The following is a 24,698-nucleotide window of genomic DNA, read 5'->3' on the forward strand; positions in this document are numbered from 1 at the left end:
TCAGGACAGACAAAAGGAAATATTTTTTTAAACATCATGTAAGTCACTACCTCAGGATGTAGTGCTGGCTTCCAGCGTGGCTGGCTTCAAAAAGAGTTGGACCAAAACATGGAGGTCATGGGGATCGATGGCTATTAGCCTTGATAGCGGTGTGACTGCCTCTGAAGGCCATCTGCTGGGAGACTAAGAGGGTTCCTTGTGCAGTTGGTTGGCCACTGTGAGAGGAAACTGCTGGACTAGATGGACCAGGGGACTTCTTATGTTCTTATTTAAAATGTTTAAATGTATTTAAATTATGATCCCCTCTTCTTTTTTGGTTTTGTTTTCACATTCTGCATTTTTATTATGTCCATATGTCTCAAAGACTAGAACTGGCACAGGCCTCTCTAGATCTCTGAGGTGGCTTGTATTCCAATGAAACTGTGAAAATATCTGTGTAAAAGTATTTATTTTTTTACAAAAAAAAACCTTTTATTGAATTACACTGATGGAATCTAAGTTGGGAACAGTTATTTAGGAAACAGAGTTTGTGACTGTAGTAAAATATTCTTGGAAATATTAAGGAAAACACAAATTCAATTTTAGTCATCAGTTCTAGTTTTTGGAGTGTTGGAAGTTGTACATTAGAAATATCATTTGGTTGATATATACATTCATCTTGCTTTTTGTTGAAAAGCCTGTGGAATATCCAAAACATCTTTTTTTTATAAAGCTTTATTAATTTTTCAGAATATAATTAAAATACAGAATACAGAACAGGTAGAATACAAGAAACAAGAAAAACTAAAACAGTGCAAGAATAGATAAAAAAACATAAAAGACAGGTGACTTCCAATCTTCTCCAACACACATATAAAAGTTCGTAAAAGTTAATCTCTTGCTATTAATTAAACATTTAGTAACATTATTTCTCTAAAATCAAACCATTTAACCTTCAAAACTCAAAATCAGAATTTCATTTTTTCCGTTACAAGCAAATAGTCCAGAAGCGGCTTCCAAATAGAAACAGATCTGGTTACAGTGTTTTCTCTTATCAATGCTATCAGTTTAGCCATTTGCGCTAGTTCCATTAACTTAATCATCCAATCCTCCATTGAGGGAATTTGTGGATCCTTCCACCTTTGAGCATATGACAGTCTTGCTGCTGTTATCATATATAAGAACAGAGTTCCATGTTGCTTCCCAAACTGTTGGTCCATGAAACCCAATAGAAACAGCTCCAGTTTCGGTTGTAAGTTCACTTTGAGAACCTTTTGAATAATGATACATATTTGATTCCGGAATTTCTTAGCTTTTCCACAAGTCCACCATAAATGATAGAAAGTTCCTTCATCCTGTACACATTTCCAACAAACATTTGATACCCCATTATACATTTTGGACAGCTTATCAGGAGTTAAATACCAACGGTACATCATTTTATAAACTCTTTCAAATTATAATTCAAAGTAAATTTCATACCTTTGTTCCACATATTCTCCCATTGTTCAAGCATATTATACCCAAAATTCTTAGCCCATTTAATCATACAATCTTTAATATATTCATCTTCTGAATTCAATTGCAACATTTTATACATTTTCTTAATAAGATGCTCATCGTTTGTACAAAGTTCCATTTCAAATTGTGTTTTTTCATTAATAAAATGATATACCTTCTTATCCAAATTAAACCATTCTAACAGTTGTGTGAAATTAAACCAGTGACAAATACGACCTTCCAGTTCTAGTTGTTCCCTATTTTAAGTTTAGGTATCCCTTCTTCAAAATTCAGCAAATCTTCATATCTCAACCAGCTTGGTTTGCCTACCATCTCTCTTCTAAAAAAGGCTTCTTGAGGGGACAAACACATAGGAACATTAGGAGACAATATTGGTTTATATTTATTCCAAACCCTCAGTATGGTACGCCTAACAAAATGATTTTCAAAACCTTTATTAACTTTAGCTTTATCATACCACAGGTAGGCGTGCCACCCTAATCAGAGATCATGTCCTTCTAGTTCCAATACTTTCTTGTCCTTCAAAGTCACCCAATCCTTCATCCATAGCAAACAGCAGGCAACAAAATACAAATTCAAGTCAGGCAAACCTAGACCTCCTTGTTCTTCGTCATCTTGTAACAATTTATACTTGATTCTTGGTTTCTTCCCTTGCCAAATGAACTTAGAGATATCTTTCTGCCATTGTTTAAATGGTAAATCTGTTATCAAAATCGGTATTGTCTGGAACAACAACAACATTCTAGGCAAAACATTCATCTTAATCACAGATATCTGACCCATCATTGACAGTTGTGATTTTTCCCACCTTAACAAGTCTTTCTTAACATCACTCCACAATTTAACATAGTTATTCTGAAACAGCATACAATTCGTGTTTGACAATGTCACCCCCAAATATTTGACCTTTTTTTCAATTTTAAAACCAGTCTTACCCATCAACATTTTTGATTGTGTGTAATCATATTCCTGATCAACATCTTTGTTTTTTGTTTGTTTGCTTTAAGTCCAGCTAGTGACCCAAATTCCTTTAATTTCTTCATCAAATGTTCAACAACATTCAAAGGGTCTTGAAGTATTAAAACTAAATCATCAGCAAAGGCCCTCAGTTTGAAGACCTCCTTCTTTATCTTCAAACCCTTTATTTGATCATCTTGTCTAAAGTCTCTATTCAAGACTTCCAAAACTAGGATAAAAAGTAAAGGTGACAAAGAACATCCTTGCCTTGTTCCTTTCTGTATATGACAAGGCTCAGTTAAATCGCCATTTACAATAATACACATTTTTTGAGGCACATAAATTGATTTAATTCCTTGAATAAAATTATCTCCAAAGTCCATATTTCCCAAATCTTTGAGCGTAAAAGTCCAGTTCAAATTGTCAAAGGCCTTCTGTGCATCTAAAAAGATGAGAGCTGCTTGCTGTTCACTGTGGTGTTGTAAATATTCTATTATGTCCAAAACTATTCTCACATTGTCTCTTAATTGCCTTTTGGGTAGAAACCCACATTGATCTTGATGAATAAAGTCCTGTAAAATTTTCTTCGTTCTTTCAGCCAATATTGAAGCAAATATTTTATAATCATTGTTCAACAATAAAATCAGTCTGTAATTCTTAGTTGAAGTAATATCTTGGCTTTCTTTTGGTAAAAGTGTGATACTGGCTTCTTTCCAAGAGTCAGGCATTGCAGAGCCCTGCAAAATTGAATTCATCAATCTTTGAAAAGGCTGAAGAAGCTGATCCTCGAAACACCTATAATACAACGCTGGCAAACCATCTGGACCTGGTGCCTTCCCCGGTTTGGTTCTTTTTGTAGCTTCCACCATTTCAAAAGTAGTTATAGGATTGTTCATTAATAATTTCTGTGATTGTGAGAGTTTTGGTAATTTTTGTTTCTCCAAATACTCATCTATCTTTTCCAGAGGAACTTCTTGCCTTTTATACAAACTGGAAAAAAAGTTGTAGAACGATTTCTTAATTCCTTCATTATCCATTAATTCAATATTTCCTTCTTGAATTTTTAATATCAGTTTCTTTTCTCTTTCCTTCCTTAATTTATAGGCCAACCATCTGTCCTGATCAGACTTAGAGGCAGCCAGGCAGATTAAATATCAAAAATACTCTTTATTAAATAACTATTTACAGTAAATAAGTCCTTAGAAACAAGAAGGAACTGGTTTCAATCAGGACCAACTGGGTAGCAACAAGGAAACCAGCAAGATTGCAGGAGGAGACGGCAGCAAGCCGGCAGAGCAGGATTCTCTGATGGAGACTAGAAAGCTGAGAGAAGCTGGAGCATGTGGTGCTATTGGGACTGGAATTGATTGACCTCAAACTGGAACACCCCTCGAACTAGGCTGGCACTGGAATGCTGGGCGAGGCTGGGCAGTACCCTCTGGATACGTCTTGGTTGTATTGACCAGACTGGACTCAATGACTCAGGCTGGTCTGGAGACTCAGAGCAAGGCTGAGAACTCTGAGCAAGGTTAGACTTGGCTGGAGGCACTGGGCTAGGCTGAATACTCTGGACTAGGACTTGGAACAAGGCTGAGAACTCAGAGCAAGACTAGACTCAGCTGAAGGCACTGGAGTAGGCTAAATACTCTGGACTAGGAACTCGGAGCAAGGCTGAAAACTCGGAGCAAGGCTGGACACGGCTGAAGATTCCTGATGAGGCTGGAAGCTAGGTACAAGACATGACTGGACTGGAAATTCTGGACTAAGCAAGAAACTCGAGACACAGCAGAACTGAATCACAGGTTCTAGACAAGGTTGCAAACCTGGTTCACAACAAGATAGGTGTGAAACTCTGGAACAATGTCGAGCACCCAATGTGCAGCTAAACTGGGCTGGAGATCCACAGTGAGACTCGAGGTCAGAGGCACCCCGAATCTGTACCGAAGACCTGGAACTAAGCTGCGAGCTAGAAACGTTGCAAGACTGCACCAAAGACTTGAGGCAAGGCTGTGGATTTGAGGCATGACAAGGCTGGACTGGAGACTCTGGACATGGCTGGAACCTTGAAACAGGACTGGAAGTGTGCCTGGAACGCGCACAAGGTGATTGAAGAGGTCTGAGGCTGGACGCGAGACCGAGATTGCTAGGTCCGGCAAGGAGAAGATCCTCGGTGGCAGCAGAAGCAGGATTCAAGTCCTCTTCGGTGGAAAATGCTGGCGCTGATCCCTCTTTGGTAACAGACACTGTCTCCGACGCGGGTAAGGACTCTTCTGCGGAAGCTGCAGGCTTGTAGGATCAGTTGTCTCCAGCAGCTTGCTCTTCGCACGTCTGCCTTTTATGCCAATCCTCCGCATGCCTATTCCCTTCTGCAGCCAATCAGGCTGCCTTCTCCTTTGTGCACTTTTCTGCCCGTCGTTGGCGCCCGCTGATTGGAGGATTCAAATCCTCCTCCGAAGATTGGCCAATCAGCACCTGTGACTCTTCCTGCACTGCTGACTCATCTCTTGGTTTTGCTTTCCTGGTTTCAGCCCGCTAAGTTTCTATTTCCTCCTCTGACTCAGAAAGAGTTTCATTTTCTGAATCGGAGGCTGGTTGGAATCTCACACCGTTTTCCAGGTATATTGGCAAACTCAAAATGTCTCTGTTTAACATAATTCAATTTTGTCTCAATATCCCTCACAGTCAACACAGATAATTGTTGGTGTAATAATTTAAGTTGGTGTAAAATGCCAGTACCCACTGGGTGTTTCTGTAACACAATTTCTTTTAGTTTACTTTGATCCAAGATAGTTTGCATTTTTTGCTGACACTTCTTTTTTATATTACAGTTATGATGAATAAAGTGACCTCTCATAACTGCTTTACCCATGATTGGACAGGACATTTGAAAAGGAAATTAAGCTTAAACAAGGAAAACTCCCACAGTCCTTTTTTGACATGATAGACAATTTGGCATTAGTATTTTCCAGTAGTATTTTCCTACTATATTATAAGTCCATTTACCTTCTTCAAATCTGCTGAAATAAATTCCTCTCCCAAATTTTTATTCATCAAATATTTAATATCTTTTTTCCTTATATGAGTCTCCTGTAAGCATATCACATCATGGTTTAATTTCTTCAAATAATGAAAAAAAAATCTTTTGTGCGGGGCATTTGCCCCATTCACATTCCAAGTCAGGTAAGTGCAAGCCATATTTAAGCAGACATCTCATCAAAGTCCTTAGATGTAGCACCTGTGACTCCACATTGTAGAGCAGATTCTTGGGTTCTAATTCCAGGTGCAGGTTTCTCATCTACACCTCGATCCAGACTAGTGTGAGATTCCAGCCAGCCTCTGACTCAGAAAATGAAACTCTTTATGAGTCAGAGGGAGAAACAGAAACTTACTGGGCTGAAACCAGAAAAGCGAAACCCATAGATGAGTCAGCAGCGCCGGAAAAGTCACAGACGCCGATTGGTCAGTCTTCGGAGGAGGATTCGAATCCTCTACTCAGTGTGTGCAAATGACAGGCAGAAAAGCGTGCGAAGGAGAAGGCAGCCTGATTGGCTGCAGAAGGGAATAGGCGTGCAAAAAATGGGCATAAAAGGCAGATGCGCGAAGAGCAAGCTTCCAGAGACAACCGATCCTTCGAGCTCACAGTTCCAGCAGAAGAGTCCTTACCCACGTTGGAAACCGCGTCTGTAACCGGAGGGGAATCAGTGCCAGTGATTCCTATCGCTGTGGACTTGGATCCTGCATCCGCTGCCACCGAGCATCTTCTCCTTACCGAACCTAGCAGCCTCAGTCTCGTGTCCAGCTTCAGACCTCTGCATCTTCCTTGTGCACGTTCCAGGTGTGCTTCCAGCCTTGCTTCAAGTTTCCAGCCATGTCCAGAGTCTCCAGTCCAGTCTCGTCGTGCTTCAAGTCCTCAGCCTTGCTTTGAGTCTCCAGTCCAGCCTTGTCGCGCCTCTAGCTCCCAGCCTTGTCCAAAGTCTCCAGTACAGCTTTGTCGCGCCTTCAATCTCCAGCCTTGCCTTGGATCTCCAGCTCAGTCTAGCTGTGCCCCGGGTGCCTGACATCACACCTATCTTGTTGAGAACCAGGTTTGCGACCTTGTCTAGAACCTGTGGTCCAGTCCGGTCATGTTTCAAGTCCCTCACCTAGTTCAGAACTTCCAGTCTAGCCTTGTCGTGTGCCTAGCTTCCAGCCCAGCCAGGAATCTTCAGCCAAGTCCAGCCTCGCTTTGAGTTCTCAGACTTGTTCCGGGCATCCAGCCCAGAGTACCCAGCCTAGCCCAGTATCTCTAGCCGAGTCTAGCCTTGCTTCGAGTTCTCTGCATCATTTCGAGCTTCCAGCCCAGAGTTTCCAGCCTATCCTGAGTCACCGAGCCCAGTCCAGTCCTGCCACTGTAGCCAAGTCTTGTCCAGTGGGTCCAGTTCGGTCTCGCCCAGCTCCCCAGTGCCAGCCTAGTTCTAGTGTTGTTCTGGATCATGGACATTCATCTCCAGTTTCAGCGTTGCCACGTGCCGTAGCTCCTTCCAGACTTCCAGCCTCCGTCAGTGAATCCTGCTCCACTGTTGTACTACAGCCTCTTCCTGCAACCTTGCTGGTTTCCTCGTTATTACCCAGTTGGTCTTGATCGGAACCAGCCTACCTCTTGGCCATAAGGACTTATTTATTGTAAATAGTTATTTGATAAAGAGTGTTTTGATGATAATTCTGCCTGGCCGCTTCATAGTCTGAACAGGACAACTAGATCCAGATCTAGCAAGAAAGTCTTTGGCCTTATGGATGGAGGTCAAGCTGAATCTTTGCTGTTGGAACATAAAACTTACACCTTCCAATCTTTCCCATTGAAAAACAATTTTATTCTTTTTCAGAATCTCTGTTAAAAAGCATAGTCTTTTCTCTTCCTCAAAATCCTTACAGGAATCTCTTTCAAAATAATTATATCCACATTATCAATATTTAATCTTGATTCAAAGTGAGTTTGCAAAACCTGGTGTTTTATTTTCCTTCTAGCAAAATGGACCAAAACATCTCTTGGTTTATTGTTGACAGCTGCATAACTTGAGTTGATGTGAAAAACTTTTATCTAATTCCTCCTCCATTCTATCTTCCTTCCAATCCAGTAATTTTGCCAAAGCCTGTAGGATTTTTTCAACAATATTCTCTCCTTTCACCTTAGGAATTCCTCTCAGTCTCAGACAAAAATCCATGTCCCTAAGTTCTAACAGCCATTTTATCAAGCTCTTTTTCTCTCTCTAACTAAGATTATACATCTTAGTTTCTAACACCTCCATTCGATCCATTACTTGTTTCACCTCTCCAGCAGTTTTTTCTATTTGATGTTCAATCTTTTTCTCAAAGTCAGAATATTTACTCTCCATCATTTTCTGAAAGTCTCCATATTTGATTTCCATCTTTTTCTCCAAGTCAGAGTATCTATTTTCCATTTTCTTCTCAAAGGCATCAAAAGATTGTTTAAAGATATTAGTAATTTCATCAATCATATTTCTCATCATCTCCACATCATCAGAACCACGACAAGGTGGTCTCCTAGAAGCCATGAACAATTCCCTCTAGTGGTTAAAATTAGCCAATACAGCCAAATCTTAAAGTCAGTGGAAAAATACTAAGAAATACTGAGATTGTTCAAAAGCGAAAGTCTTGTCACTAGAGGTGTTTACAGGAAGTATTCAATTAACTTGTTAAGAAAAAAGCAACAACACTCACTTTCTCACAATAGCCATGAAAGTTCCAATTCCAGCAGAACAGATTTGTTAAGTCCCAAAAAGAAACAATAAAAATACCACCAATTAAATCTGAAAGAACTATAGTCCTTTGCTTTTATAAAATAAAACCACAGTTCAGCTTTCAGTTCTTTTTGTCCAAAACATAAAGTACAAAGCCAAGTTCAAATGCTCAACAGTTAAGTTTCAAAAATAATGTAGAAATTACCAAGAGAAATCTCATCTCCATGTTGGAAAAAGCCTCTCTTAAACAAAGAAAAGGCAAACAGATTGGTGCATTAAGAAATGGAGTGATCAGTTTTAAAAGTCCGTTTAAATGGCTACAGCACAGCTTGGGAATGAAACTCCATTTACGATCTTCTGGCTATGACCAGCCGTCCGGAGGGCACAGGGGGTAATTCCTAGGGTTCTCCTTTATCCAAGGAACACTTCTGGGCTCCAGGGAATCCTTCCCAAGCCCTAAAAACGCCATGCTGCCAGGTCTACTTGTGAAGCTAAATCTCAAAGAGATGCTATTGAAGCTGCCATTCCCACAGTTAGCCCAAAACACCTTGACCAATGGCAACAATAGGGGAAAAAAGTTTGCATACCCATTGTCCTTTGAGGGCAGCAATCACTCCATTATGCTATCTGCAATTCTCTTAAAAACAGTCTGTCTTCAGACTACATATGGTCTTTTCAGATGCCAATCTGTAGAAGCCTATAGTACAGCTGGTGAAAAGCAACCTGAACAATTGTGGAGTATCTTAAGGTGGGTTTTTTTCCCTCAGTTTAGAGAAAAATGACTGAAAGTTTCATAAGATTATGGTTGCTTGGAGGTAATGAATAGAGATAAAATATGCTCTTTAAAAGAATGGCGCTTGGGATCACTTAGCAAAACTGAATAGTGGTAAGATTAAAGAATTCTTTTAATGGTTACTTGGAGAAAGAACAAAATAAATTAATGGACATATGGCCTGTTGACAGTCATAAAGCAAAATATAGAGGCCATTTGAATATGAGATTGTAGGTGAAGCCTTGTTATTTGGTGGTCCTGTGTGTGTAGCTGACCCTGGAGACAAACCACCATCATTTTTACCATCTTCTGTGGCTTTTGTCTGTTTTAAACAGACTCCTGGCAGCGTGGACTTTTGGTCTGGTCCAGTGAAGGGACTGTTGTATTCTTGCTATCTCCTGTTTCCTACAGATGCCTCGGATATGGTTAGATTACTGCCAGTTTCTCATGGACCAATGTCGCATTACCCGTACCCGCAGGACTTTTGACCGGGCACTCAGAGCTCTGCCCATCACACAGCACCATCGTATCTGGCCACTTTACCTGAAGTTTGTGCGTCTCTATCCATTACCTGAGACAGCTGTGCGGGTCTACCGTAGGTACCTGAAGGTGAGGGTGCCTCCTTATTCCCACTAATACGTACTGCTTTGTATTAGAATTTCCCTCTCTGAAGTGGTTGCATACTCTACAAAATGTGTGGTGGCCAATCAAAGAATGCCATGGTTCTGCTCTTTGGGGCCACTTTTTGTTACTGGCATAGACTGGGAACAGAGAAGTTATTTTTATTTGCAGTTTTCTTGAGGCTTTTACTGGAAAACTGTGTTTGACCTGAGGAAGAAACTTTCTGACAAAATCTGAGAACAAAGAGAATACAGAAAAATCAGAAGGCTTCAGATAAATTATTCAGTGATTCTGAAGTATTTCATGGAGAAAATGTTTTAAAAAGAAAGGAATAGATAAATTATTAAATGATTCTGAAGTATTTCATGGAGAAAATGTTTTAAAAAGAAAGTAATTTATTTAATGTCTCACTTCTCTAGCTCATGCAGTGTGGTTTCTCATATATGTTGCACTGTATATACTACAGTTTTAACTTGGTTTGTTAGTTTGATTGGTTTATTTCTTACTCTTTTTATGCAAGTGATTTGAAGTGGATTATGCCCAGAAAGGCATAACAATTCTTCAGTAAATTAGCATTTTTGCTGAAGTACTCATTGATCTTCATCTGGTGGGTTGTGGTCAATTACTGGGCCTTCTATTTGTTCTCTGCATGTTTGAGAAAAAATCAGATATAAACATGTTCAGAGATCATCAGCTTTATTATAAGGAACCAGCATGGTCGTTTTCTTGGGGTCCATACATGGCAAACTAGTGTTCCATCATTCCTTCTTGTATGCAACCATTAAAATGTAGGACCGTTGTCCTTTTTTGCATCTTGTAACTTTACATAGAAGAAAGAAGTGATTACATAATAAGTGACTCAGAAACAACTTCCAGTTGTGTAGACTACCACAACTTCACAGCCAACTTTCAACAGTTAAAAGTCCACACCCTGAAAGTTGCCACAGTTGGGGAGCAATGATATACCTGATCCCATGTTGCAAGCTGAGGATATATAAATTTGACTAATAAAAATAAATAAAAATAAAACTGGGTTAAAGATCCCAAAAGATTGGTTAAAGATTACTAAGCTAAGGCTTCTATGGAAAGATTGTGATCTTGGCTTGGTTGTTAGCAATCTCTTTTTCCTAAGGGTATTCTTTCTTAATGGGCACAGGATTTGTGGACAAATGAAACCTCTGACATCATGCACAGGAAAAAAAGGAGATATAGTTTGCAGATGGACCTGAAAATCAGGGGGTTTGGTTCTCTTATTTTGGAAACACTGTGTTGATTAGTAAAGGTAAAGGTTTCCCTTGACATTAAGTCCAGTCGTGTCCGACTCTAGGGGGCGGTGCTCATCTCTGTTTCAAAGCCAAAGAGACGGCGTTTGTCCGTAGACACTTCCGTGGTCATGTGGCCAGCATGACTACACGGAACGCTGTTACCTGCCCGCCGAAGCGGTACCTATTAATCTACTCACATTTGCATGTTTTCAAACTGCTAGGTTGGCAGGAGCTGGGACTAGCAACGGGAGCTCACCCCGTCACGTGGATTCGAACCTCCGACCTTCCAATCGGCAAGCTCAGCAGCTCAGCGGTTTAACCCGCAGCGCACCACGTCCCTTTACTGTGTTGATTAGATGTGTTTATAATTAGAAATAGTTTAAATTTGGGGTTCCTGGGTTTTGTTCCCCTTCCTATTTTCAAGCTGTTATATAATGTTGACAAAGTACAGCTTAATTGTTCCTTGGTGTTCTCTCCCAAGCAAAACCATCATAAACTGAACAGCTTAATATATGCACATAATATATACTGATGGATGCAGATTGGTTCTTGTACTTAGTCTTCAGGCTGGCATTTTCATCAGCACTCTAATTAATCCTAAGTCCTCTGATGGCCATTACTACAGTGTGCTCTGAGCCCTGGTAGATTTTGAGTTTATATGTATGATTTTTTTTATGTTGCAGCTGAGCCCAGAGAATGCAGAGGAATATATTGAGTATCTGCGCTCCATTGACCGTCTGGATGAAGCCGCTGTCCGTCTTGCAGCTGTGGTGAATGATGAGCGTTTTGTTTCCAAGGAGGGAAAATCTAATTATCAGGTAGGGTTTCTGTAGTTGTCAATCAGTTCTACCGCCCAGAATTGTATGGTAAATCTCCTTTGTCTACACCTGCATCCTGCAAGACTTTTGTATGCCTCTCAGAAGCTCTTCCGCCTTCTCCACTGCCTCCAATTGTCTGGTGCTTTGGCCTTCTCTTGCAGCTGTGGCACGAGCTCTGTGACCTCATCTCTCAAAACCCAGACAAGGTGAAGTCACTCGATGTGGGGGCCATCATCCGAGGTGGCCTGACTCGTTTCACGGACCAGCTGGGCAAGCTGTGGTGTTCTTTGGCCGATTACTACATCCGCAGCGGCCATTTTGAGAAGGTAGTCACTGAACCCAGAAGCTTGCATGATGATACAATCTGGACAAGTAGATTGCCCAATCTACAAGCATAGATTGGGCAAACTTCAGCCTTCCCATTGTTTTTTACTCCTGATTTATTTGATCTGCTAAATTGGGAAAATCTTAGGCTAGGGATGGGTCCATCACTCTGCAGCTCAATTTGTACAGCCCTAGGAGCTTCTGATAAGCTTTATATATATATTTAACCCTTTTTAACCTTTACAAAAGATCTGAAAGAATCAGTTGTGCATCATCACTATCATGCTTTTTGAAGCCCTTGGAAGTTATCTGGGAAACAAGTACTGCCTTCAGTCATAAAAATGTTAACCACTCCTTCAGAGGAGGGCAGTAAACAGCTTTTATGAAGAGTTGGGGTTAGGCAGTTCTGAGCAGGGCAGACATGTCATTTCTAGAAAAAACTAAAAAGCAGCTGTGTTTATTCCCTATGCATTTCAGTTCTTTTTATCAAGAACTCTATAATACAATATGCCAACCCAAAGTTGTCCTTCCTTGAAATACAGTGTTTTGTTTTTTTTTAGTTTTTCTCTATAGCTGCTAGATTTCTCCTCTTTTTTATTTCATTCCCCCATTTTTGTAGTGGGGGTCAAAAATGTGTGTTTGGGTTTGGGTTCATATATTTCACTAAGGCTTAGCTAGTTGGGTAAACCCAGTCTTTGTTGATGATTTATGGCTTAGCATTGCATATGAACCCTGTTAATTGCTTGGGATGTAGTTAACAAACATGGCTTAGCACAATATGTAAATATAGTCCCTGAATTCGCAATAAAAGAAATGAAGCCTCTTCCCAATCAGTTCAAACTTGCTGAAAAATTATCTCTCTTCAGCTTTGATTTTCTCTTTCTTTACACTTTTAAACTTTAATCATTCAAGTTTTAATGATTTTTTGTAGATTCCAATTAACCATCAATATGCAAAATAACTTCAGACTTATTCCAGTTCACAAACAAAAGGAGGAAATGGGAGGATGCTAGAAGAAGCAACCAAACTGAGTGAAGCTAATAGGCAAAGAGAAGGGATAAGAATAGGGCATAGTTACTGGGAAGGTTACATAGCTTTTGGTGGGGGGAATATGGGAAGATGGTGAGTATTTTACAGGTACTCCTTATTTAACAGCAGCGGAAGTGAAGTCATAAGTCCGTCGCAGTCGTGTGATGTCTTGCTTAACGACTGTGTCGCTTAGCAACAGGGTTGCCAGTCCCAATTGTGGTTGTTAATCAAGGACTACCTGTACTAATCAAAGAGGCACAGAATAATCATACAAAAGTGAACATGGTGAAAGTTCCTTACTTCTGTTGCAGATTTTGAATAATTACATTATTTCATCTCTGCCTCATCGATCAAAGACCTTCAGACAGGCTCACTGTTACATAAAGTACAAAACCAGTGTAAGTGCAAAGGTGCCAGTGGGGTGGTTCCATTCCATGAGGCTTCAGGATCATGAGCTTCTCAGAGGTAGTGGCAGGAAAACACCCTCAGGGGCTCTTTGAATCCAGTTTTTTTTTTTAATTTTCTATCCTGCCTTTATTATTTTTATAAATACCTCAAGGTGGCGAACATACCTAATACACCTTCCTCCTTCTATTTTCCCCACAACCACCACCCTGTGAGTGAGCTGGGCTGAGAGAGAGTGACTGGCCCAAGGTCACCCAGCCGGCTTTCATGCCTAAGGTGGGACTAGAACTCTCAGTCTCCTGGTTTCTAGCCTGTTGCCTTAACCACTAGACCAAACTGGCTCTGTAGTGTGTTTTTCATAGGTATAAATCTTAGTACTCTCAACTGCAGGGTAGCAAATGTTTGTGCCTTTAGAGAATGCCCTATAGATTTTAAGAAACAGCTGGAGGAAGCTGGAATTTCCTACCTCTGACTATGTTGGGTGATCCTGCAACTTCATTCTTCTTAGATTTGAACCAAAGATACTCTCAGTTATTGGACTTCGGATTTGATTGGCAAATCAAGTTATGGGCACAGTTTTCTGTGGCCTGAAGTTTGCTTTTAAAGTACATTTAAGCAAAGCTGTCAGCCATCACTTTGGGGTGATGTGGGAGGTGTAATTTCTTAGCAGTGACTGCAACAGTTCCAGAGGGAGATGTCCTCTATGTTAGATCAAGTTCATTCCAGTTAGCTGCCTTTTTGCTGACCGGGGTCTCCCAACACAAACCAGAGCTTGCGTTTCTTAAAGATGGGTTGCGCCCTGAGAAATTGTGCTTTTATAAAACCAATCCTTTTGAAGAGAAGTGGAAACTGCTGGGTGGCTGATGGTGGAAAGAGAGGCCATGAGTTGTGTCCTGGAGCAGACTTAGTTATTACTCTCTCTGCTTAGGCTCGTGATGTATATGAAGAAGCTATTCAGACAGTGATGACAGTACGGGATTTCACTCAAGTGTTTGACAGCTACGCCCAGTTTGAGGAGAGCATGATTGCTGCTAAGATGGAGACCAACTCTGAAATGGGACGTGAGGAGGAGGGTAAGAGCAGCCTAGCTAGAAGAAAGCAAATGTTGCTCCTTCTCTTTAAGCTGCATCTAGGGGAGCATGTACCACAGTTTCTGAGTCTCCTAAAGCTTTCTAACTTTCACCACGGTTAGGACCTCCCAGGTTGTTCGACCTTACAACTCCCATCATCCTTCACCATTGGCTATGCTGGCTAGGGCTGATGGAAGCTGGAGTTCTCCAATTTGTAGATGGCCACACTTCGTCCATCTCTACCCTGAATCTTTACATGATGCTGGATGTTTCCCCGTTGTTCTATCACAGATAACACTTTATGTTAATAGGAAACTGCTGCTTCTCTCTCTACCCACCCCCCACATTGGCTATAGGCTACACAACTCCTACTTCTCTTATTCTGCCCACCCTCTGGAGAACTGTACAGTTAAGCAAGTAGAAAAGAACTCCACCCAAGATCAGCTGCTGTAGGAAGGCTTTCATTCCTGCTGTGTTTCTGTTTGGAAAATAGATGATGTGGATCTGGAACTGCGTCTGGCACGCTTTGAGCAGCTGATCACACGGCGGCCTCTGCTTCTCAACAGTGTCCTCCTGCGCCAGAATCCTCACAATGTCCATGAGTGGCATAAGCGGGTGAAGCTGTATGAAGGCAAGCCTTGGGAGGTAGGAGAATGTTAATCTCGGGAAGAGGAGAACTATCTTATTCCCAAGCCAGTAGGGTACAACCCTGTTCCCATGTATTAAATACTAGATTTTGATGTTAAATAACAGTAAGATTCTGGGGCTGGAGTTCATGGGAATGCCACCCAATTAGAGACAGTCCTTGGAGGTTGGGTCTGTCTGTGAAAATAGGAGATACTGGGACTTCTTTTTGGTGTACTCTCATCTCAAAGTGGCTAAAAGTTTCTGCCTCTTAATGAGGCTGAGTTAGGAATTTAACACAAAGAGCCTTTTCTTCCTCTCACTTCCTCCGTTTTGTGTTTCCCAGTTATCTCACCCAAGCATGAAGCAAGCAAGAAAGGAACCTTCCAATCATGATTCTCCCTTCTGACCTACCTTTTACTCCCTCCAGATCATCAACACATACACAGAAGCGGTGCAGACTGTTGACCCATTTAAAGCCACTGGAAAAACGCACACCCTGTGGGTTTCTTTTGCCAAGTTCTACGAGGTCAATGGACAGATAGAAGATGTGAGTGATGCACTGGGCAGAGGCAAACACTGCCCTAGCCTGTTTCCTGCTTCTCTTTCCTAGCCACTGTCTTAAGAGTTAAATTATGGCTTATTCATCACAATAGCAGTATTTACTTTATTTTATTTATTTATTAAATTTATATCACCGCCCATCTCCCCCAATGTATAAAATCATTCCCAATTAGTACTTGGGGGTTGTAGGGCTTCTGACAAGGGCTCCAGTCCTTGGTGATGTACTGCTGCTTCAGTGAGGGAGGGCATGTTCAGCTGTATATTACATGCTAGGGCCGAAAGAGAAGAGATGGTGAGTCTTTTCTCCCCTAGCTTTCCCTCTGATTTTTCCTCCCTGTCTTATACTAGGCCAGAACAATATTTGAAAAGGCCACCAAGGTGAACTTTAAGCAAGTGGATGAACTGGCCAGCGTGTGGTGCGAGTATGGTGAGATGGAGCTGCGACATGAGAACTATGATCAAGCCCTGCGTATCCTGAGGGTGAGAAGGAGCAAAGCAAATGAGGAAGGGTGCATTTTGGAGTCTTGTAATCAAACAGGCTGATTATAATCATTTTCCAAATGATTCGTTTTTGAATAGATAGTCCTGTAGTCTCTGCCCATATCTTCCTGGATGGAGTAGACCAAGAGTCTGATCACTGGGAAGCAGACAAAGGTTCTTTTTACTCCACAATAAGAGGGGCATGTGTTTAGTTAAGCGGGAAGGATGCGGGAAGCCAGGATTCCTTTTGCATACAATAAAGCTACTTGGCCTCAAAAATGTGAATATGTATATGAACCCAGTTCTTAATTTGCTCACTTCAAGGCCTCTGCTCTCATCAGCATTTCTTTTCCTTCCAGAAAGCTACAGCTATCCCAGCTAAGAAAGCAGAATATTTTGATTCCACAGAGCCTGTGCAAAACCGTGTATATAAGTCCCTCAAGGTCTGGTCCATGCTGGCTGACTTGGAAGAAAGTCTAGGCACTTTCAAAGTAAGTGGTCTTGGTCGGCTTCCATTCTTACCTACCCCAGATGGCATTTCTCCTGAGAATTTTTATGGTGGGCCATCGTGCCAGACAGAGAGATTTGTTAGCCTAAGATTGACATCTAGAAAAAACTGCCCCATGACTTTTTGTCTCTTCAGGCCTTACAAGATAGGACAGAACTGTTTTGGAAATAATATTCCCCCAGCTTGGAATCAAATCAAAGATATTTCTTATCCTTCTTAATTTGCAAATAACTAAGAAGTCATCCAAAATAAAAGATGGTTGCTCTTGCTTTTCTCTTTTAAGGAATCCAAGTGTGCTTTTCCTCCTCCCTTTTTCATGACTTCGGCTTGGAAATAATCTGTTGAAGCAGCAGGGCCAGAGCAAAATTACTTGGCACAACCATCGGTCTCTTCTGAGTAGCTAAAGAAGAATGGTAATAGTTGTCTCCTATAAATGCATTCTTCTTTCTATTCATTTAACATCTATCATGTTACTGATAGAGACTGTGGACAGCAACCTGATTTGACCAGCTAGGGGCAGGAGTCCTGCAAGTTACACTAGAAAAGCTATTCAGAATCAAATTTAAGTGTTTCCTCTCGATCTGGATGTAGCTGGGGAGTGAGTGGTAAGGGTCTGTGCCTGTGACTTGAGTCCTGGTCCAGGCTAGTACTGAAGCTTCTTTGCTTTGCCATTCCTAGTCTACTAAGGCTGTGTATGATCGCATTTTGGACCTGCGCATTGCCACCCCACAAATCATCATTAACTATGGTCTGTTCCTGGAGGAGCACAAATATTTTGAAGAGAGCTTCAAGGTGAGTTGGTTTCATCAAAGCTTCTTTTTGCCCTCTGGCTCTGCATCAGTGTAGAGGTCACTGAATCTTGAACACTGCATATTACAGATAGTAGTACAGCTCTAAACCAGCTGCAGTATACTAGGACCTTAGCATGAGAATTATTCAGTGTCTGTCTGTCTGTCTGTCTCTCTCTCTCTCTCTGCAACCTCTGAATGAACTAGCAAATACATTCTACGTTCAGATGGTCTGTGCTTCAGAATAAACTGTAACTTAGGTATTTGCACTACAATTTCCATGCATCTTTGCTATCCTTAGCCATTACTTTTGTTTATAGTGATCCAGGACCCAGTTTGCTTTCTTCTGGTATTGACTATCAAATCAGTCTTTTGTTTAATTGAAAAATGTCAAGCAGAGCCATAACTAAGATAGAAGTAGCCGCCCAATAGAGCAGAAGGATCCTGGGATCTCTGATTAAAACGGTTCTTGGTTTGGTTAGCAGGTTGCAGGAAAAAAATTCTTCCATAAAAAGAATTGGATTGCTATAGTCAGAGCGTGACAGTCCCTTATGGTACTTGAGTACAAGTGAGTGGGGAATAGGGCAGAGCCTTCTGCAAAGCAGTCTGAATGTTTTGTTAATACCTTCTGTTCATTTTGGCAGGCATATGAAAGAGGCATCTCCTTGTTTAAGTGGCCAAATGTTTATGATATCTGGAACACCTATCTAACCAAATTCATTGATCGCTATGGCGGCAAGAAACTGGAGCGTGCTCGGGATCTTTTTGAACAGGCCCTGGATGGCTGTCCCCAGAAATATGCAAAAAGTATGTATCAAAGTGTTCTCTAGCACAAAGCTGAGTCATAAACTCTTCCCATTCTAGTCAGATTCTGAAGATGAGAAAGGGTGGATGAGACATGTCTGCTTGACAACAGATGATGGATTGTAGGAAACTATCTGGCCTGACAAGTAAACCCTATGGTATATCCTTGCTGATGGACTTGCTTTATTGGCCTGAGAAGGATCCACATACATGAGCTACATGTCTTAAGGTCTGAAAAATGCCTATCTTGCTGGAACTGGGGTAAAGAGAACTTCTCCAATTTCTTCATCTTTTAGTGGAGGAGAACCAGATGAATCAGAGTAAGCAAGTTCTCAGCAAGAATTTATTTTACTTTTTGATAAGGGGAGTACTATTAAGTTGTGTCCAAATCTGGATATAAAAACTGTTGACCCAAAAATGGAGGGGGAGGAAGTCTGGCTCTAATTTTCTTTCCTTTTGCAGCCATCTATCTGCTATATGCCAGGCTGGAAGAGGAATATGGGCTGGCCCGCCATGCCATGGCAGTGTATGAGCGAGCTACTCAGGCTGTGCAGCCTTCAGAGCAGCATGACATGTACAACATCTATATCAAGAGAGCAGCTGAAATTTATGGGGTCACACACACACGTAGCATCTATGAGAAGGCAATTGAGGTTAGTTTATTCTCTAAATTGCATCTATCAGGTTGCCCATCCTAGCCAACATGGTTCAGCTTCCTTCACAGGATGACAGGGTTTAATCTATTCTTGCTGGGCAACCACAATTGAAAATGCTGGTTAGTTTCTGGAACATGTGCATCTTGGGCTGCCTCCTCCTATATAAATCTGCATGTATCCTGAACTCACAGTTATGGGAATAATCAAACCAATAGGAAAGGACTGGTTTTTGTTGAGGTGATAAGAAAGGCCAAGAAGAATTTTCTGTTCCCTTTACTCTTGGCTAGGTCTTGTCAAGCAGCAGGTGGTCCCCCTGTCAGCTCCAGCTTCTAGGGCTTGACTGACAAGAAAAGGAAAATAGAAAAGGAAAGGAAAAGGAAAAAAGAAACCAGCAATCAGCATAAAGAGGAACACAAGAAGATAGAAGTCAAACAGTGGTGAAAGCCTCTATCTCACTTCATGGTCAGTTGCTTGAGGACTGGAGTACAAGTTTCCAGAACAGCTGAGAAGCCTCTAAGACAGTGTTTCTCAACCTTGGCAACTTTAAGACGTGTGGACTTCAACTCCATGCTGGCTGGGGAATTCTGGGAGTTGAAGTCCACACGTCTTAAAGTTGCCAAGGTTGAGAAACACTGCTCTAAGACAACAGCCAGGCAATGTTAATCCAGGGCTCCCCAACAGCCTCCATTTAGCACTAGCAGCTTCATTGTACTTTGTGGCAACAGAGGAGTGACACAGTGAAGCCAGAGAACAGCCAGCATTCAGCCCTCTCCCGAACAGCCCAGAAGAGGAATTTCATGAGCAGTTCAGAAGAGGGAAGGTGGGATGTTGTGGTAGATTGCTAGATAGAATCTGCCCGTAAGCTTTCATTCCATTCACGTGAGATAGCAGCAGGAGTGCAAAGAGGATCCACTATCTGAGGTAGTCTGTCAGGAGGGCATGGAAACCCACATACAGGAATTCTCAGCCCTTTTGCACCTGACATTTTGGGTATAAAAGAGGAGAGACACCATGGTACTCAGATAGTTCTAGTTCTCCCACTAAAGGGAGAAATGGGCCTGGAGGAGAACACAGTAGCCCATGGCAGGAGCCAGGCACCAAGAAAGTTGCCAGACTTGCTGGGCCAGTTCTCAGCTGAGAAACCGGGCACCATGAAATATTTACAGACATAGTCATTTAACAGTTAAAGGAGAAGAGTTTCCTGGCAAAACAGAGAGGGGCCTTTTGTCTCTGTGGGATCTTGCTCTGGCATCACTGATTCTGCTTCATCACTAATTCCTTCATCCACCTGACCCTCAACTTCTTCATCTCCTTTCTCCCCCTCACATTGCAGGGGCAGGAGGAAGGCAGAAGAAAGCCATAATCATAGTAGGAGTCAAAAAAAGCATAGAAAGAAAATAACAGGTTCAAGAAGCATCAGAGCCCCGGCAACAGCCTCCATAAGCGTAGTCAGATGCTGTCTCAGCATCATTCCATTCGTTATGTGACCTTCCTCATCCCACAGATTCTGAAGTGAGAGTGTCAGGAGCCCCATCAGACATGCAGTGTTTTGTGGCGTCCAGGGAGGAGGAGGAGGATCTTTTTAGAGGGGATGCACGGCTAGCTAACTTAGACTTCACATCAAAGCTATGTGCAGTATTACTTGGCAAAGTGACAAAGATCCTCAGGCTGGAATGTGTAACCATGACGTAGACCACCAAAGCAACACCAAACATACGAAGGCAACCTTATATGCAAGCTGTTAGTGAGGGGAAGATATTCAGTGAATCTCTTGAACTACTGCTGATTAATAGCAGGTCTTTTAAGGTTTATTCTAGATCAGATAAATTCTTACCTAGTTTCATCATAGAGACCAAACTTCTCCATGCTGAGGGAGAGACCCTTTCATCCAGGAAATAGATGAGTCTCTGGTCAGTCAACCATCAGGACACAGCTCCTCCAGACCCAGAAAGGAGGAAAAGGCCCAAGATACTTCAGCTTGGAAATGCTCTTTCCTGGAGGCTGCACTGGCACAACATAATCTTACACTTCTCCATGCTGAGGGACCCATTTTTGTACTCTTGCATTCAAGACATAGAGACAGCACGCTGTGCATTTAGTCTCTTCAAGTACTTCACTGTTACTACGTAACACATACCAAGATGCCCAGATATTCTATTAGAGGATCCAATACTAGATCCAGATCTGGTCTGCTCCAACTCTATATGCAGAAACTGAACAGGGATCATTCCAGAAAAGTGGATCATCTGTGACTTAAGACCTCCAGCCACCACAGAATCTACAAGATCTGGCCAGTCTTCCAGAAATGGTGTAAGAAACTATCTATCAAATTTCATCACTGCCCATCTCACTCAAAGAGTGACTCAAATTCAAGAAGAATTGGGGAAAAAAATCAGAAGTATTGGAGTTTCTACAAACACAACTAAACAAGAGGCTGGCAGTTAACATAGCTGGGCTCCATGTCCTAGATAATCAGGGAAATGGTAGAGGAAAATAGACCTAACCATCCCCATCCATGAAGATTCCTTGGATGCGCCTGCCATCTAACTACACCAATATTGCATCAATTCCTTAGCTGGGATCTAACCCTAGTCTTGCAGGCAAGAACAGCTGCATCTTTCAGACCTAATACTTAGATCCCAGTTGAAATATTATCTTAAAAGGCAGTGTTCCTGGTAGCTATAATGTCAACCAGGAAAGTGGAGGAGCTGGGGGCATTGTTGGGGGGGCTTGTGCATTTTCCACATAGGCATGGTAGTTATATGAATAGATTCAAACTTTATTCCTAAGTGATTGTGTTACCCAATTTTATCCCAAGTACATCCTACACTAGCGAAATATTCAGCAAGTTAGATGTGTGCAGGATGCTTCAGATTTACTGAAAGTGCATGCTAGAAACCAAGCAGCCAGCAGTCTCTTTATGTCATACAAACCAGGAGCACAAGTTAAGCAGGTCTTTGGCTCCACTATTAAGGTGCTGACTAAGATTGTATTGCATTGGCACACATAACTTGCCTCAAGCAGATTTCCAGAAGCTTCCTCAGATGTGTCTTTTGGTTGCTATCTTGGAGAAAGTATTATAACACTTGTAGGCCCACCCTAGGGAATACTACTTCTGGCTCCATAGTTTTGAAGACTGAGCACATTTTTTGGACTTGCTGTCACATGTTCTTCTGGTCAGTAGACAACAGTCCCATCAGTATGAAGAGCAAAGAGTTCGCAGTTTGGGAAGAAAGTTAACCTAATGGTTGTGGATTATATTTTTGCTGATTGAGTGGAGTTTGGTTTCAGTTAACAAAGAATTTATAGATTATAGAATGTAAGATCTCCTATGAATGAAGTCACTTCTTTTGACTGAAGAGAGGTTCCCCCCAACCTCTCAGAAAACAACCTAAAAAATGTTGGGTCTGCCTTTTCACCTGAAGAAGAGTTAATCCTGTCCTGCAGGGTCAATTGTCCAGTGTCCAGAAGAATTCTTCCCACTAAGTCCAGCTACCTCTCACCCTTTTCTAGGTGCTTCTGCATTTATAAGCAAGTCATGTGGCAACTGGAAAGATAGTGTCTCTTTGGCTGTGGCATCCATGTTACCACAGACCTTTTCACATTGTTCAAATTGGTTTTGTTCTCCTGGAACAAAACTCGACCAGTGCATATATTCCAGTCGCTACAATATTCTGAAGGCCCTCGGGGTAATCATAATCCTTATGTGCTGTACTTAGCTCTAGATTATTACTTCATACCATCCTAGAAGTTGAAATATTGAAGGGCATGGTACATTTAAATATCTATGCCTTTTTCAGGTGCTGTCAGATGAACATGCTCGGGAGATGTGTCTGCGCTTTGCTGATATGGAATGCAAACTGGGTGAAATAGACCGAGCTCGGGCAATCTATTCCTATTGTTCACAGATGTGTGACCCCCGAGTAAGTGGCTTTTTCCATGTAGCAGAGTACTAGTTAACGGTCTGCTTGCAGCAATGCTTAGTTGGTAAGAGGAAGGAAGAAGCCTCTCATTTTGTCAAAAGAAGAGCAGAAATGATCTCTTCCTGCTCAGTTCAAAACAGGTGTATTGGGACACCACAATCTTATATGTAGTTTTGGAAAAGCTAAGGATGGATTCTTTCATCTACCACCTGATGGATAAATAAAGGGGGTGTGTGTTGCTTATGCAGTGCATATGTCTCCATTATTTGTGACTATCCATCCTGGATGCAGAAGATAGCACAATAGTAACTGATTTTTGTCCTCTCAGCCCCATTAAATCTATACTTTTTTATATGAGAAAGGTCAGAGGAGAGTGGAAACAGCCATCTTTGACTTAGCTGTCTATTGAACTGAGCCACTGTCTCTTTCCCAACAATCCACAAAACACGCATCTTTTTGGTTTCCATTCCCAGACTACTGCCAACTTCTGGCAAACTTGGAAAGAATTTGAGATTCGGCATGGGAATGAGGACACTATTCGAGAAATGCTGCGCATTAAGCGAAGTGTGCAGGCTACCTACAATACTCAGGTTAACTTCATGGCCTCTCAGATGCTAAAAGTTTACAGCAATGCCACAGGCACAGGTACTTCTTTTCTTCTCTTATAATGAGATAAGCTGCATCTCCTGTTCTCTTTTAACCACCCTCTATCCCTGGTGTGTATCCACCTCTTTATCATCATCTTGTTTCAGTGTCTGACTTAGCACCAGGACAGAGTGGCATGGATGACATGAAGCTGTTAGAGCAGCGAGCAGAACAGCTGGCGGCCGAAGCGGAAAGAGATCGGCCTCGAGCTAAGGAGAAGATCTTGTTTGTCAGGTGAGGGTGCTGTAAGCAGAGGACTTGCTTATCTTTCCCCCTAGGAAGACTATTTGGATTCATAACATCATCAAAACACATGATGGGAAAAAATGTAACTAGTTGTTAGATTTGTATTCAGGAGCTCAAGGCAATGTATATTATTTTAACCAAGCAGAATCAGGAAGAAACAGTTGAATAGACAGTGCCCTAGCTGCTAACACGAGTAGAATGGGAGAAAATTGAGAACAGGACTGTGTTGCCTTGAGAAACTAGGCTAGTCTTCTATAAAATGGCTGTTCAGCTTTCAAGCTATCAAATGTACTTTCCTAGGATTTAAATAATAGAGAAATATGACACTGATATGACACAGGGGGACGCGGTGGCGCTGCGGGTTAAACCTCTGAGCTGTCGATCGGAAGGTCGGCAGTTCGAAACCGCGCGGCGGGGTGAGCTCCCGTTGTTAATCCCAGCTCCTGCTCACCTAGCAGTTCGAAAACATGCAAATGTGAGTAGATCAATAGGTACCGCTTCGGCGGGAAGGTAACGGCGTTCCGAGTCATCATGCTGGCCACATGACCCGGAAGTGTCTATGACAACGCCGGCTCCAAGGCTTAGAAACGGAGATGAGCACCGCCCCCTAGAGTCGGATTCGACTGGACTTTACGTCAAGGGAAACCTTTACCTTTACTATGACACTGAAGGACATCCTCCTTTGCATTCAGTTTTGGTAGTTTTCGTATGGTGTGGTCAAGTATGATTTATGGCACAGTGTGAACCCAACAGAATGTACTATTTGGCTTTCTGATTTCATTGACTACTTGATCAATGGATTGATTATGGGCCATCAAGGTGAGGTCAGCTCTTAGTGACCACGTACATAGATCTGTCCCTAACCAGGTGCTTTAGGTCTTCCAACAGCACAGCCATTGCCACTGTTACTGAGTCCATCCGCCTTGCTGCTGGTCATCCTCTTCTCTTTCCTTCCACCTTT

At 41.9% G+C, this 24,698-nt stretch overlaps 1 protein-coding gene across 1 annotated transcript in view; it reads left to right on the forward strand.

Moving 5' to 3' along the window:
- The window catches only part of XAB2 (XPA binding protein 2), a 31,570-nt gene that overhangs the window by 1,974 nt on the left and 4,898 nt on the right, over positions 1 to 24,698 (forward strand). The window contains exons 4-17 of the mRNA XM_063292544.1: positions 9,379 to 9,576; positions 11,537 to 11,671; positions 11,833 to 11,997; positions 14,358 to 14,502; positions 14,993 to 15,144; positions 15,554 to 15,673; positions 16,036 to 16,167; positions 16,527 to 16,658; positions 17,354 to 17,467; positions 18,108 to 18,270; positions 18,730 to 18,920; positions 22,724 to 22,846; positions 23,320 to 23,491; positions 23,599 to 23,725. Coding sequence (XP_063148614.1) covers positions 9,379 to 9,576; positions 11,537 to 11,671; positions 11,833 to 11,997; positions 14,358 to 14,502; positions 14,993 to 15,144; positions 15,554 to 15,673; positions 16,036 to 16,167; positions 16,527 to 16,658; positions 17,354 to 17,467; positions 18,108 to 18,270; positions 18,730 to 18,920; positions 22,724 to 22,846; positions 23,320 to 23,491; positions 23,599 to 23,725 — 2,069 coding nt within the window. The remainder of the gene's footprint in view (positions 1 to 9,378; positions 9,577 to 11,536; positions 11,672 to 11,832; positions 11,998 to 14,357; positions 14,503 to 14,992; positions 15,145 to 15,553; positions 15,674 to 16,035; positions 16,168 to 16,526; positions 16,659 to 17,353; positions 17,468 to 18,107; positions 18,271 to 18,729; positions 18,921 to 22,723; positions 22,847 to 23,319; positions 23,492 to 23,598; positions 23,726 to 24,698) is intronic.

The sequence above is a fragment of the Candoia aspera genome, chromosome 2 (genome assembly GCF_035149785.1).
Source record: "Candoia aspera isolate rCanAsp1 chromosome 2, rCanAsp1.hap2, whole genome shotgun sequence".
NCBI lineage: Eukaryota > Metazoa > Chordata > Lepidosauria > Squamata > Boidae > Candoia > Candoia aspera.